Raw genomic sequence first — 16,991 nt, forward strand, 5'->3', positions numbered from 1 at the left:
GCTACACATGAACTTCCTCATAAATTTTCCCTGACCACTCTGTCTCTCACATTGTATTTATCACTTGTCAGTTTATTGTTTCTCTCTTCTAAGACTATGAGCTTCTTGAGGCTAGAGATGATGCCTTAATCTTTATATCTTTATTGACCAGTTATAGTAGGAACTCACTAAGTATTTACTGAGTGAACAGCCTTTAACAGAATTATGAATGAAAAAAAGACTAAGAGTTGTGACTACGTAATAAAATTAGAGATCTTATAAGTGGATTCATTAAATGCTCAGACACTTAACACCTTAAAAGGTAAAAATCATGTTCTTCATTTGTTCCCTGCTTTTCAGCTTTTGCTCATCTGGCATCAGAATCATGCAAAAGCCTACATTTAATATTATACTGAGTTAAGACTTTATTAGAAAGGAAACAAGATGAGTAAGATAAGAAAGTAAGGAGACATATAGCAGAGAGATAACAGGAGTCATTATTTAACTAAAACTTGAACCTAAAAAAGCCAGACACATTTTCTGAAGAAAAGTTCAATAAGAACAATGAGAAATTACATCTTGCTCCCTATTAAGTTGGACTATTATGTACTTACTGTATTAAAGTCATAGTGGTAGATCACAAGAAATCTTTTTAACTTAGACGTTAAGGCATCAGCTTGGGCAAAGGCATATTTTGGTCACTGTTGTGCTCCTAGCGTCTGGAAAGTGCCTGGCACATAGAAGACATTGAATGACTGATATCATATATGTCAAATGAGTGAAAGTAGAATACTCAGAAGAGGAAAGCTGGATTATTTGTTATGTATTTTGTGACAGAAGGTAAAAATATAAGATTTGCATGGTATACACATACACATGCAGGGTATAATTGCTAATCATATGTTCAATGTTGAGTCAACCACTATTTTATATTGCAACAAGACTTTTAACTTAAAATACCTCATTGTGCAGAAGGCTTATTTTTATGAAAATATGTAGCCTAATTTGAGATGCTAATGCATACTAAAGAACAGTGATTTCTGCTAACACAAGTCTAGATACTCAGGAATGTATAGAAGTGAAAGGTAAGTCAAACCTTCAGACTCTCAAAAACATATGCAAAAGACCTACTGCTTAAAAATATAAAATGCAATGTTAAGGAATGTGAAAATTATCCTATATTCATAATCAATTAAACCCATATTATGTTTTATCCATTTTATATCCCAGCTTTTTTTTCAATGTGTCTGAATACTTTTAAATATGAAGACTCTCAAAGATGTAAAGTGGCAGAAAGAATATCACTTGAATGATTTTTTAAAGCTCTTACAAAAATCTCATACCGCATGTATGCAAATTAATTCTGTTAGTGGATACTACAAAAACACTACTTCATTGAGTGCACTCTTCTATTTCCATTTCTGTGGCATAAATTAGGTGATTTATCTTTTCATATGTTGGAGACAAATTGCTGAAATGCCTTTAACAAATATCTGGTTCATTCTTATTGTTCTTGTTTCATAAAAATGGTACCTCCTCAAAGAGGCCTTCCTGAGAAGTTTATTAAATGTGTTCTCTTGAAGTCCTTCTCCATCACATAAGCCTTTTTGTTGTGTACACACCACTCTGTTATCTTGGATCCAAGAAGGCAAGGACTTTGTCTTTCTTGATTTCCACCATAACTTCAGTCCTTAGTACACATTTAATAATTACTTACTGGATAAACAAATGCAAAGAAGGTTTGGATGTCACACTTTGCAAATCATCTCAAGGAATCATTGATTGTTAGAGCTCAAAGAGAGTATTTTATCAACAAAACAGTGGTGTTCATGTGGATAAAAAGTGATGCCCAGAACTATGAAGTACTCTGGCCACAGAATATTCTTAGTATCACTTTCGATTATACTATGGAAAATGTGGTTTCTCATGTATAACAAAAGGATGCTGGCATCTCTAGATTCCTCTGTGATTTTGATTTTTATGTATATACTATAAGCCAGCATGTTCTATTTTACTTGTGGTTGGTTTTTATTTTCTTTTTAACTTTCTTTAGATATTTGCATTAGTGATTTAGTACAGTCAGGATGAGAGAAGGGGATTTTTTTTAAGATTTTATTTATTTACTTGAGAGAGAGAGAGAGAAAGATCATGAGATAAAGCATGAGTGGGGAGGAGAGGGAGAAGCAGGCTCCCCATGAGCAGGGAACCCTACATGGGGCTCGATCCCAGGACCCTGGGATCATGACCTGAGCGGAAGGCAGACACTTAACCGACTGGACCACCCAGGTACCCCAGAGAAGGGGATATTTCAATAGAGTACCATTATAGAAGGTAAATAGATACTCTGTCCAATGTCTATAACCCAGTAACATCAATGGAATAGACAAAAAATACTTATTTTTATATTCTATACTAAGTCTTCCCAGAGTATTGTCGGTGGCTCATGGAAGAAATGTTGCTGGTCTCCCTGTCCAAACTGAAGTAGTGAGCCACCTCAGGATGGAGAAGATTCAGAGCGGCAGATGAAGTTGCGTGTCTGTCCTCAGGTTAGGCCATATGACCTAAACACTGGCTCCACTAAAATTGCCAACATTCTGAGAAGTGATTGTAAAGTCATCTTAAAAAATTATCTTCATTTCACTGTGAACTAAAATACTTGGACCAGAACACCTGTAATATTCTGAGAAAATCCTTAAGATGATGCTCAGAAACTTGGCATTGTGAATTAAAGCTGTTATTTTATGATGTATGTATTCATTTTCTATAATCTTCAATCTCTAGTTCCTCTGTGGCTGTATCTAGTCTGCAAAGCCCAGCTGAATCTCTGGAAACCTCCCTGCCCTCCAGTTGTTATTTGACCTGGCTCTGCCTAGAGAAAGATTTTCTTTCTTCTCCTTCCATTCACTTAAAATAAGCTCCTGTTCTCCCACAGCTGCTCAGAAGGATCCAGTTTTATTGTTTTAAACTATTCGGTTTAAATCCCTTTTATGACACTCTCAGTGCCATTAATAGTCATATGTATGCCTTCAGTTGTGCAACAAACAATGAATGAGAAGCTACTTTGGAGGGGCTATGCAGGATCATGGGTAAGTGCATGGCCCTGGTTCCACCAGCCCCATTTAAATCCAGCTCCACAACTTACTGTATGTATGACCTTGGGCCATTTAGTAACTTGTATGTATTCCACTTTCCTCATTTTTGAATGTGGATGATGATCAATAACTACCTCGTAGAGATGTTATAAAGATTAAATGAGCAAAAAGTATAAAAAATTAGAAATGCATCTGGCACACAGTAAGTGCTCAGTAAAATTTAACTTTTGTTATTACTCTGATTCAATGAAGAATAAGATACAGTCCCAGCTCTCATGGCTCTTGTAGCTTAGAGACAAAAATTTAAATAATCAATTATAACTGTATGTAAGTGCCACGAGTGGGTCATTCAGAGGGTGTTAGGCCAAACACAGGAGAGACAACGAGTCCAAACTTATCATATGTCTCATTTCTTCTGGAATGTATTCAAACAATCTGCTGATCAGTTCTTCCTTCATTTTAACAGGCAGCTTTCTGGAGACAATGTCTTAGCATCAAAATTTGGCATTAAAATGTTAGGATCATGATACTGATGAATGCTTTAGCAAAAGTAGGCAGTGTATTTAAAACTAAAAAATTAATTAGAAAAATTCTGTGAACTATACCCCTCTGTTTATGAGAGCCTGTTGGAACGTGTACCAAGTAAGAAGGTCTATTTTTAACATGATCAGATTTATACTTATTCGATTAGAGCAAAATGGCAAACTTAACTGTCGAGAAAGAGGTTAATACCCTTCTGAGCCTGTCTCCAAAGTTCAGAACTGATCTATTTTTAAACAATGGAGTGTGAAGAGCCATGGGCTGAAAATAGGTACAGATCATGTGTCCCAGTATAATATAGGACGTCAGTATATTTCATTTTCACAGAACATGAATCAGGCTGAGAGTATAATACTGTCCTTCTGACCTTTAATTTGTTGAATAGACTGTTAGGGAAGAAAACATAATTTGCATACATATTTACTTGTGCAGTTTTGAATCATTTTTTTTTTGAAGTACATACTTGTTGATTTTTAAAATACCCTCTAAAATGTATTTAGTTAAGATTAACTAAAACAGGCTAGAATCATAGAATTGTAAATTTATACAGGGATCTTATACATTATCAGATATTCATGTAACAGGCACAGTAACAAAAGGCTAGAAAGACTAAGTGGCCTGGTCATGGTCACATTGCCAAACAGAAATTGAGTCTTTTTCTCTCTTTTGGTGTATTTTCCCTTGCACCCCTGGTTTCTAGAAAACAAATAGACAAAAAACATTTATCGATTTCTTAATGTGTGCAAAACATTGATCCAAGCATGATGGGAAGGTAAATTATAAAATATGGTTTTAGTCTCAAAGTGCCTACCATATGCTTGTAAGAGACAAGATAGAAATACGTGCAAAAAAAAATAAACTATGAAAAAAAGTTAAAGTACGTTACTAAAAATACAAGAAATGTAAAAAGTTCACATATAGTTAATTGCCAGAGCAAAGCTGACAGTACATACTGAAATTCTAAATGGATTTGGAGACTTACATGCACAGCTTGAAATCATAAAACTCCCAGAAGAAAACACAGAGAAAAAGCTTCTTGATGTTGATCTTGGCAGTGATTTTTTTGGATGTGACACCTAAAACATGAGTGACGAAAGCAAACATAAATAAGTGGGACTACATGAAACCAAAAAGCTTCTGCACAGCAAGAGACACAGCCAACAAAATGAAAGACAACCTATAGAATGGGAGGAAGTCTGTGCAGACCACCCATGTGATAAGATGTTAATATCCAAAATATACAAGGGACTCAAATGACTCAAGAGCAAGAAAATAAGTAGTCCAATTAAAAAGTAGGCAAAGACTGTGAATAGACATTTTTTTTTTCACTCAAATGCCCAACAGGTATGTGGAAGGATGTGCAGCATCATCAGTCATCAGGGAAATGTAAATTAAAGCCACAATGAGATATCACTTCACATCTGTTAGAATGGCTATTATTAAAAAGTCAAGCTATAATAAGTGCTGGTGAGGATGTGGAAGGGATATCAGGAAAGGGGAGTGGGGAAGATAATATGCATTATTATAATGAGAGAGAGCCAGACCATTGGACCTTTTTCTTGATTTTTCCTAACATTGTTCATTACTTCCCTCCTTCCTCCCCTACAAGGTTTCTCTAGTGGCATTGTTTCTTTCTAGGGCTTCAAAAATTAGTCCTAGGCAATACTATATAATTCCACCTATATGAGGTCCCTGGAATAGACAAATTCATAGCAACAGAAAGTAAAATAGAAGTCACCAGGGATTGAGGGGAGGGAGAAGGGGGGATTATTGTTTAATGGTTTCCAGAGTTTTTATTGGGAATGATGGAAGAGTTAGATGTGGTGGTGGTCACACAGCATTGTGAACATATTTGCGAACTGCACACTTAGTAATAGTTGATACTATAAAATTGTTATATGAAATTTTTAAAAATTAATCTTTTTTTTTAAAGATTTTTTATTTATTTATTTGAGACAGAGAGAATGAGAGAGAGAGAGAGAGAGAGCACATGAGAGGGGGGAGGGGCAGAGGGAGAAGCAGACTCCCTGCCGAGCAGGGAGCCCGATGCGGGACTCGATCCAGGGACTCCAGGATCATGAGCTGAGCCGAAGGCAGTCGCTTAACCAACTGAGCCACCCAGGCGCCCCTAAAAATTAATCTTATAAAATAACAAATCCTATATCTCTAGTTTGGATCTTTAGAGTCATTTCCACCTGCCACCTGCACTTATCACCTGAAGGCCCAAGATGCTTCAAACTCAATACAAAAATAAAGCAAAATCCTTTCTCCATATAACTGAATATCTTTGGGGATTTATTTCTCCCCAGACCAAAGAGCTCAGAAGTTGTTAAAGTATGTGGGTTGTGTTCCATGTCACTTCCGAGTGATCCTAACTGGACCATGTATGTATCTTGCCACTGCCCACTCCCTCACTTTGGGAGCTGGGGTTCTGCTGTGTCTTGGCAGATATTCAGAAGGGAGCAGCTTCCTTCTTCCTGCCACACTTTACTGGCCTAACTTGCTCTATAAGTTTGCCAGGGTTGCCATAATAAAATACAACAGACTGCGTAGCTTAAACAGAAATGTTTTTTTCCACTCTTCTGGAGGCTGCAAGTTCAAGATCAAGGTGTCAGCAGATTTGGAATCTTCTGAGACCCCTCTTCTTGGCCTACAGTTGTCCACCCTCTCCCTCTGTCCTCTCATGGTCTTTTCTCTGTGCTAACATATGCTGGGTATCTGTTTCCTCTCCTCATAAGGACACCAGTAAGATTGGATTAGGGCCCACCCTAATGAATTCATTTTAACTTGGTTTCCTCTGTACAGACCCTCTTTCCAAATAGGATCACATTGCAAGATACTGGGAATTAGGGCTTCAGCATATGCATTTGGGGAGGATAGAATTCAGCCTAAAACACTTGCCAACGCATGCAGTGCTCCATGCAAGTCTAACTAACATGGTATATAAATGAATGTTTAATGCATCTTAGGATGCCTGCCTGGTTTTAGGGTTGGCCTGATTTCCTCATGTCCTTTGCACATGTACATATGCTATTATACACCGATTATTTCTATTACTGACTGTTAATGATGAAAATGAATTTATGTGGATTGTATTTTAAATTCTCAAATATAGGTTCTTATCAAATTCTCTAACACCAAACACCTTCTCTTGGGATTGTCTTCTAATTCACACTACTATCTGCTGGTCCTGTTTTAATAATATTTTTTAGTTCAGCATATTTCTGGACACCAGTCTGCTTTACTTGCTGTATTTGACAATTCAGATCAGTCTATGTTTACCATGTCAGATAGGCTTAACACTTACTCTGCAAATTATTCTTACAACTTGCTTACAGCTTGTAGGCCAATGGAGCTGCATTCTGTTGGAGTTTATACAAATCTGTACAGGGCTTCAGCCTGGGATACCACACAGTGGGGCTGAGATACAGAGTCTCCAATGAACATGCGTGTTGTCAGTATACAGTTCCTTAATATAGGTTTGTTTGGTCTGTTTCTACCTCTTTTTCTTTGCTTCATAATCAAATTTAAGTGAATGTTAACTGAATTTTCTGTCACTTGCTATCATTCTGCCTGGTACCTAATGGAACAATATGTCCTTATGTTCTAGGAAGGCAAATCAATGGGACGATGCTAAGACTAAATTAATTTCAAACTTCATTTGCATTCATACTGTAAGGCTTAAATGTGATTTAATACCTCAAGACCAAATTAGATGCATATGAGAACTGTAACAACAAAAAATATTAAAATGTTTGAATCCGTCCATTTCAAAATTCATTTGTTCTGATCAATCCTTTACATGCAGGCAGATTTCATTTAAGCCACTTCATCATAATTGGCCATTTGTATATGCAGAGATTTTAGGCTAATTACCTTTAACATAATCTTAACAGACTATTAATCTAGCAACTAATGAGATAGCTGGGTTTCAAAATAAGTAATGGTGAAAAATGTCAGTATTAAAGAGGCTATTGCAGACTATTTGTCTGTATCTCTATTGGGCTTTTCTTTTTTTTTTTTTAAGATTTTTTATTTATTTATTCGACAGAGAGAGAGAGAGAGCACAAGTAGGTAGAGAGGCAGGCAGAGGGAGAGGGAGAAGCAGACTCTCCACTGAGCAGGGAGCCCGACGCGGGCCTCGATCCCAGGACCCCGGGATCATGACCTGAGCCGAAGGCAGCCGCTTAACCGACTGAGCCACCCAGTCGCCCCTCTATTGGGCTTTTCTTAATATAACTATGACTAACACAAAATGGAATATCGTGTGGCCATTAAAAAAGAATAGCAATGAGGACCGTGTCTCAAAATGGGGAATATTTTATATTATAAAGATGTGGAACAAAGAAACAAATGTTGAATGTATATTATCATTACAAATATATTAAGGTGAATAAAAGTTTGTCTGAAGGGAATATATAAATATATTAAAACACTAAGGTGATGAGAATACAGAGATTTTTTTCTTTTATATATTTTAAGTGATGTGTGTATGTTCATTTTTTTCAAAGATTTTTTTAAATGCACCTCTGCTAATACAAAAATACTTGATTACTTCCTTCTTTAATGAAATGGAAAACTACAATAGACTAAAATTGAGGCATTCCATATTAATTCAGCATCCTCCTTTTTCTATTTCTAAACACTTTAACTTTCCCAAAATAAATATTAAAGGTAAATATTCCTTAGCTTTGTTGTTTATTACATAGTTTTTGATATTCAAATTATTTAGGAGTTGCAAAAAACACTTTCTTTAAAAAATATGACAGATTATCTCAACTAGAGAAATAGATTATCTTAAATCTTCCCAATAAGACATAGAAATCAAGGGAAATGCTTTCAGTTTAAGAAACTGAAGCAGTACCTAACTTGTTAGCCAGTGTTTGGACAAATGCTTAGAACACTTTTAAGCATTAAGATATGCCTGTGTGGAGATGTAGTGAAAAGAAGGGCCATATGCACCCCAATGTTCATAGCAACAATGTCTGCAATAGCCAAACTGTGGAAAGAGCCGAGATGCCCTTCAACTGATGAATGGATAAACTGATGAGTGGTCCATATATACAATGGAATATTACTCAGCCATCAGAAAGGATGAATACCCAACTTTTACATCAACATGGATGGGACTGGAGGAGATTATGCTAAGTGAAATAAGTCAAGCAGAGAAAGTCAATTATCATATGGTTTCACTTATTTGTGGAACATAAGGAATAGCATGGAGGACATTAGGAGAAGGAAGGGAAAAATGGGGGGGGGAATTGGAGGGAGAGATGAACCATGAGAGACTATGAACTCTGAGAAACAAACAGAGTTTTAGAGGGGAGGGTGGAGGGGGGATTGGTTAGCCTGGCGATGGGCATTAAGGAGGGCACATACTGCATGGAGCACTGGGTGTTATACGAAAACAATGGATCATGGATCACCACATCAAAAACCAATGATGTATTGTATGGTGACTAACATACCATAATAAAACTAAAAAAAAAAAAAAGATATGCCTGTGTTGGCCAATTTTCTCACACATGCAGTCAACCATCTTGCAATTTAGAAGGCAAACCACCAGATCAATACAAGCCTGTTGGGAATGCTGAGGGAAATTGTTTTTAAATTGCCTCATGTGTTTCCTTTCTTAAAAAAAATAATGGAATGTGTATGTACAATTCACCTTCCAAATTTATCATATCAATAGAGCAGCTTTATTCTAAGAATCCTTTATTTTATTCCTTGACTTTAGCCACAAGGGAATTTCATTGACTCTGCCCTAAGAATATCTTATCATTTTCTTTTTCGGATACTCTGCACTCACCTTAACTTTGGTTTTTAACAAATAATCCCCACCCTTTTTTTTTACCTGACTCAGTATTCTTTTCCCAAATTACCTTGAAGCATTTGTTTCTTTGAAAATATGGAATATGGTCTATGCAATTCATTTGATCTTAATCAATACTGTTTTATAGTATAGCTATAAATTACAGGGGTTAAAACAGATGACATTGAGTGAAATTCATTAAATGCTTTACTTGTGTTAATTTAGTTATCATAATCTATGATAGAATTGCTAGTGTTATCTCCATTTTACAGATGGGAAGATTAAGATTTGAAGAATTTGAGTCACTTTCTATGGGCACAGAGCCATTTAGTTTTGGAATCAGGGATTGAACGTGAGTGTGCACACAAACACAGAGGGAGAGAGACTAACCCATATTTATTTTACAACTTACAATTATTTTATACTGAATATATACATGTACATTCTCTTCCCTCAACTAGGTGTAAACTTTCAGATACTTCTTTATTTTAGGAACCATGGTTTCCAAACCTGATTGCTTATAACTTTGAGTGTAGAGAGTGTAGAGTGTAGAGATTTGGGGGGCGCCTGGGTGGCTCAGTTGGTTAAACGACTGCCTTCGGCTCAGGTCATGATCCTGGAGTCCCAGGATCGAGTCCCACGTCGGACTCCCTGCTCAGCAGGGAGTCTGCTTCTCCCTCTGACCCTCCTCCCTCTCATGCTCTCTGTCTCTCATTAAAAAAAAAAAAAAAGTAGAGATTTTGAGTCATATCCCTTGGAGATGTAGCTCCAGATTCTTTTAAAACAGAATTTGAGCCTTGTAAACTGTATTTTAGTAAAGTACCATAAATATGTCCACAAGACTATCGTCTTCCTCTGAAAAGTAACAGGGAGGAGAATGTCATCTTTGGCAGGTCATTGAAGCCTTTTTTTAATTAATTTAATTTTTAGTTTTTTAAATTTTTAATTGATGCTGTCTTCATGAGAGCCATGATGAGGGCAAGGACCCATGGAACAATCCTGAATAATTTCTTTTATTTTCCAAAAAATAAAGGCATTCAGATTCAGATTTTTAAAAATAATTGTTGTGGGTAAAATAATAACAGCCAAGTTCATTGCTATCAGTTTGCTACCCCACAGTCAACAAATATTCATGTCAGACTCTCTAAATGTGTAAATTTCAAAAGAACAAATTATGGTTAACACAAAAATCTTTAGGGTTTGTCGTAATTCCAGGTATGTGCAAAAGTAAGATGGTTTCTTAGAATCCATCAAAACCCTAAGTTAGAGAGCTGGGTTACCCAGCAAACCATGGTTCTTCCTCTTGCAAGCATGTGGTCTTTGGCAGATTATTCAGTATCTTCTATAAAATGGGGTAGTAATAATACTTAAGGTATAGGATTTTTGCAGTTGTAAAATAAATTGATACTTATAAAACATTTAAAGCAATACCTAGATACCAGAAAGAATATAAAAAAATATTGTCTCTTATTTTTATTATGCTCATTCTTAAAATTATCCCTGCCTTTAAAAAAAAAAAAAAGACAAAACCCTAACACATCCACTTACTCTAATTCTCTCCAGTCCAGGCTACTGAACTGGGTGGAGAGGAGGAATAGGGCAACATCAGCAGCACTCTTTTACGTGATGGTCTAGGTGATAAAGTGTCAGTTGATATAGATTTGACTATATTTATTTATTTGTGTTTGATGTTAATATAGAAGTCTATATGTCTGGTTGCCATTGGAATGTCTAATATAAGTTCTTAGAAGGAAGGTCTGTGTGTTCTGCAAAGTCTAAAAATACAGGGTGTGTTGCGTGTAGGAATTTAGCAATGTAACAGCAGCTCTGTTTTGTTAAGATACTCCATGATTCATTATTGTAATGATGGTAATTATATTTATAGCTACCATGCCTAAAACATTTTAGAACTATACTGTGTAGAATAAAATAATGTAGAATGGAGGAGAACTAAGTGTTTTACAAAATGGAACTTTCCCCAATGATACTTAAGTTATCAGTAAAGAATTGTAGTGCTTCAAGGAGCCTTAAAATATTACTATTCTCTTTAATAATAACCAAAAAATATTGCTTAAGCTTTCCCAGGGTCTCAGAGTTTGCATGATTCCTAAATACTGATTTATGGATAAAATAAATCCTCTGTGGGGCACCTGGGTGGCTCAGTTGGTTAGGCATCTGCCTTCGGCTCAGGGCATGATCTCAGGGTCCTGGGATCGAGCCCCGCATTGGGCTCTCTGCTCCGTGGGAAGCCTGCTTCTCCCTCCACCCCTCCACCAACTCATGTGCTCTCTCTCTCTCTTTCAAATAAATAAATAATCTTTAAAAAAATTAATAAAAAATCCTTTGTGAAGTTCTCTCTCTCTCTCTCTCTCTCTCTCTATATCAAATCCCATTTTCCTGATTGTCATAAAATTAAACCAAAAAAATAAAACAAGATAACCCTGAGATTGAAAAGGCAAGTCACAGATGGGGAGAAGATATTTACAATGTATATCCCAACAAAGAACTCGTGTCAAGACTATAAAAAGAACTCCAACAACAGGAAAAAAGTGAGGAAAACTTGACTGGGCAGTTCACCAAACAGGACATTCATCTGATCAGTAAGCCTATTAAAATGTGCATAACAACATTAATCATTGGAGAAATGTAAGATAAAACTACAATGAGGGGCACCTGGGTGGCTCAGTCGTTAAGCGTCTGCCTTCAGCTCAGGTCATGATCCCAGGGTCCTGGGGTGGGGCTCCCTGCTCAGCGGGAAGCCTGCTTCTCCCTCTCCCACTCCCCCTGCTTGTGTTCCTGCTCTCGCTATCTCTCTTTCTCTGTCAAATAAATAAATAAAATCTTTAAAAAAAAAACTACAATGAGAAAATTTTTAAAAATAATGATATCTCTGCATACCTACTAATAGCTAAAATCAAAGAATAATAACATCAAATTTTACTATGGATGGAGGACAACTGGAACTTATATATTGCTGGTATGTGAGAAAAATAATACAATCATTTTAGAAAACTTTTGCTAGTATCTACTAAAATTAAATATAAGTTTACCTTATCACCCAGCAATTCCAAAATAAGGTATAAACATTCAAGAGAAATCAGTGTGAGTGTTGCCATTATAGAAACAGTACAGAGGTTTCTCAAAAAGTTAAAAATAGCACTGCCTTATGATCCAGCAGTTGCACTATGGGGTATTTACCCAAAGAATACAAAAACACTAATTCAAAGGGATACATGCACCCTGATGTTTATTGCAGCATAATCTACAATAGCCAAAGTATAGAAGTAGCCCAAGTGTCCACTGGCGATCGATAAATGGATAAAGATGGTGTGGTTATACATTTGAAAAATTCACTTAAGATTTGTGCACTTTACTCTGTATGATACTTTAAAAAATATCCTCTAGTCTTTGACCAAACAACGTAAATAATTCTATCATACTTTAGCAAAACAAGATGAAGGACTGCTGAAAAGGAAAGACTTTCATATTTGAAATAAACTGACATGTCAAAGTAAGATCAAATTCAGGGTTCTTCAGTGTTGGTTGTTGTATTATGCTTTTATTTAGTAGAGAGAAGTTTATTTGGAATTTGAACAGATTTGTCTATTTTCCCCTGCTTTTTAATTTACTCAGTTGTTTAATTATATAAATATGGTCTCATGATTATTTATTTTATACTTTGGGATTGATCTAACACTACATTATTTACTTTCTTACACCAATTGTTAAAGCTTTAGCTATTGGTAGCTCTTTCATTTGGCCCTCTTTGAAATACACTCATCATTGTGGGATTTTTTTTTTTTATGTTTGTATTTGATTGTTTGTTTTTTAGCACTTCTATACTTTCTGTTACTACAAGGTGCTCCAGGAAGAAAAAATTACATTTTTTTAAGTGTTGACAGTAAGCTTGGTAATTTGGAGTACCTTATAAAGGTCAGGGCCATGTCTGATTCCCTTAGGAATGGAGCACTCCTCAATTTAATGCATATGGTCAATACTCCTAATTCAGGCCAGACCTATTGCTAAAATAGTTCATTGTAACAACTGCCATGAAGAATCTGGATGGAAATTAGAGATATTAATAACTTAACTGTGTGTCTTAGTTAAATCAGTGTGCTATAAGGAACTGTGATTGATGGAGGAGAAGCTCTAAAAGTTTTGTTTTACATATAGAGAGATATTAATAACTTAATTAAATATGTTCTCTAAGAAAATGTGCTATAAAGAAATTTGATTGATAGAAAAGAGCTTTTAAAAGTTTTGCTTCATTTCTAGACTCACATGATTGTTTCTATTAAACTATATACTCTCAAAGCAAGCCAATTTAATGGGAAGAGAGAGAGCTTTTAAATGCAAATAATTACATTTTTTCTTATCAAATGCTTGTTAGAATTTATAGTTTCAATCTGGTAGTCGTCACATTGGAGGTAAAAGTCCCATAGAGAGAGAGAAAATTAATGGATTCCTTTAAGCCATAACAATAATATGAAATTATCCCTGTGGTGTTATAATCAAGGCAGTTACAATAGGTATACCTGAATATGCAATGCATCATAGAAAAAGTTATTCATATAAATAAAGAACAGCTAAATTGTTTATAAAATATACTTCTAATTATTTTCTAAAATAAAGGGTGAGAGAACAATGAAGAGAAAAAAATGTGTGTTTGAATCCAATAATACAGATAAAAGAATTCTCTATTTTATTGTTTTTCTTTGAAAATTCTTATTTTCTCTGCAACCTGACTTACGTTCATTTTCCTCCACAGTATTCTTCCATGCCATTTTACATGTGAAATCATTAACTCAAACAATCAATCTGGTCCTTTTAATGACCTCTCTCTGTCTTCTTTCAACTCATGAACCTTGAGCAGTTCACCTTTTATCTTCATGAAGTTTTTGTATAGAAGGAGTTTGAATAATAAAAAACACATTTTTATACACCAGAGACTTGTTTCTCAAGCTGTTTGCTTTAGAAAGCTTTCTAGCAGATTTAAGTAAATATCTCCCAATGGGGAAAAAAAACTCGTCTTTGTGAGCACTTTTTCCCACTGCTGAAACTCCATCTTCCTTCTTTCCTTCCCTCCCTTCTTCCCTTTCTCCTTTCTTCCACCTTCTTGACCTGCATGCATATTTACTGAGCATGCACTACATGCAGAACCTTACTGTAGTCCCACCCCCACCACTGCTCTTCAGCACCAGTTACAATTAACCACAAGTTGTCCTCAGTACAGCCACCCATGCAGTCAGCTGAACATTATTTGGGCTTGGATGATGCTACACAAGGTATCTTTCTCTTGTTTTTGTTGCTATGTTCACTTTTTGCTTATTACAGCTGATTTTTAAGTATTTTACCATCCTCCGTGAAGCCCCACCATTAGAGACTCTTTGCTCTGCTGAACTGACAAGAAATTGTTAAAGATGAAATACCTTCTTTTCCATGGTGGACCCCAAATTTTGTGCCCCCTGTATCAGCTGGAATTTTCTTACTTATTCCAAAATAAGGTCAGGTCATTTCATGAAGCAAGATTGAGGAAACTTTTTTTCCTCAGTCTTGGAATCTGTTAGTTTATATAACATATTTTCCCAAACAAGAATTCAGATCTCAGCTTTTGTTAATATCTCCAATTTTTTTTTTGCCCTTTTCCCACCTTTTTTTTTTAAGGTTTTATTTATTTATGTGACAGAGAGAGAGATAGCAAGAGCAGGAACACAAGCAGGGGCAGTGGGAGAGGGAGAAGCAGGCTTACCTCCGAGCAGGGAGCCCAATGTGGGGCTCTATCCCAGGACCCTGGGATCATGACCTGAGCCGAAGGCAGACGCTTAATGACTGAGGCACCCAGGCACCCCTTTTCCCACCTTTTAACAGGATTTCCTTCAGTATCTATGTCTCTTAAAAGAGATCACAAAGTCAGGGTTAACCTTTTTCCTTTGGCGCTCATTGGAGAAGAAATTTTTGAGAAATGGCATTGTGGTAAAATTTAGGTTCCTACTATTTATCCCTTTACATATCTAACTTGCAAGATTAAAAATGGTTGGTCCCAGGGTCAACAGGGTGGTTCAGTCGTTTAAACATCTGCCTTTGGCTCAGGTTATGATCTCAAGGTCCTGGGATCCAGCCCCACATAGGGCTCCAGCCCCATGTCAGGCTCCCTGCTCAGCCAAGAGTCTGCTTCTCCCTCTGCCCCTCCCCACTGCCTGTGTGCTCGTGTTTTCTCTCTTTCTCTCTCTCTCAAATAAATAAATAAAATCTTTAAAAAAAAAAAAAAACGGTTGGCCCCATATCTCTATTTTGGTCCAAAGAGATATCACTATGTCTAATCTGGACCACATCTACAGAATGAAATCAAATGTGTAAGTCTAATTCAGAATTGGCCTGGTTCCAGGAATAAGACAAACAAACAATTCAGGAAAAGGAAAATATAGTCCCTCCAGTATAAAGCCCAGAAGGCTTAAAAAAGAGTGATTTTCTGATCTAGCCCAGAAACAGATGGAATTTACAATTATAGATTATAGTTAGATTAGAGTCATCTTTGTATAACCTTTCTTGCACACCCCATTGTCCTCACTTTAATGTGAATAACATTAAGAAAAAAAAACATTAAAATGCTTGTCTGGCAGCTGGGCCTTTGTTTCAGAATTCTGGTCAGTAGGTGCAAGTTAGATTGTTCAACACAATGGAGCACAAAAGCAGTAATATCATAACTAACAAGAGGTAGGTAGTGTGGCTTCTTTTCTTCATAAAACGAGATAAAAGGGAGACTAAAACTCTTCCACATTTGAGTTCTAATTTTATATGAAGTATAGTAAAGGAATTGGAAGTTATAAAAGGTAAGACATATATACTTAATTCACATTTACTTGATGTTTAATATATAGCTATACTGTACTAGGTGCTGGGAATACAAAGTTCCAACACAAAAATAAAACAATTTCTGGCTTTGAAGAGATATGCAGATTATTAGAATTTATGTGTCTTTGGTTCTGAACTTAAATTGCAATATTGAGCTGTATGTAGAGTTTAATGTAAGCCTGTGCTTTTCTTCCTGCTATGATTAATATATATTTTTTTTAAGATTTTATTTATTTATTTATTTGAGAGAGAGAGAGAGAGAGAAACAGCATGAGAGGGGAGAGGGTCAAAGGGAGAAGCAGGCTCCCCGCTGAGCCGGGAGCCCGATGTGGGACTCGATCCCAGGACTCCGGGACCATGACCTGAGCCGAAGGCAGTCGCCCAACCAACTGAGCCATCCAGGCGCCCCAATTAATATCTGTCTTCATATTTGTCTGCCCTTGCCATCTTTAGGAGATCGTCAACTTCAACTGTCGGAAGCTAGTGGCCACCATGCCTCTGTTTGCTAACGCGGATCCCAATTTTGTGACTGCCATGCTGAGCAAGTTGAGATTTGAGGTGTTTCAACCTGGAGATTATATCATACGAGAAGGAGCTGTGGGTAAAAAAATGTATTTCATTCAACATGGTGTTGCTGGTGTCATCACAAAATCCAGTAAAGAAATGAAGCTGACAGACGGCTCTTACTTTGGAGGTTAGTGAACAAGAAAATGCAA

The 16,991-nt window shown here is 36.3% G+C and overlaps 1 protein-coding gene across 2 annotated transcripts in view; it reads left to right on the forward strand.

The window, feature by feature from the left end:
• The window catches only part of HCN1 (hyperpolarization activated cyclic nucleotide gated potassium channel 1), a 402,641-nt gene that overhangs the window by 337,597 nt on the left and 48,053 nt on the right, over positions 1–16,991 (forward strand). For both annotated transcript variants that reach the window (XR_010413284.1, XM_045903607.3), the window contains exon 6: positions 16,729–16,969. Coding sequence is in view for 1 of the 2 variants with exons in the window: in XM_045903607.3 (XP_045759563.1) it covers positions 16,729–16,969 (241 nt within the window). In the remaining variant the exon portion in view is untranslated. The remainder of the gene's footprint in view (positions 1–16,728; positions 16,970–16,991) is intronic.

The sequence above is a fragment of the Mirounga angustirostris genome, unplaced genomic scaffold (genome assembly GCF_029215605.1).
Source record: "Mirounga angustirostris isolate CCGP_5_RB_7025 unplaced genomic scaffold, mMirAng1.0.hap1 SCAF_7, whole genome shotgun sequence".
NCBI classification, from domain to species: Eukaryota; Metazoa; Chordata; class Mammalia; order Carnivora; family Phocidae; genus Mirounga; species Mirounga angustirostris.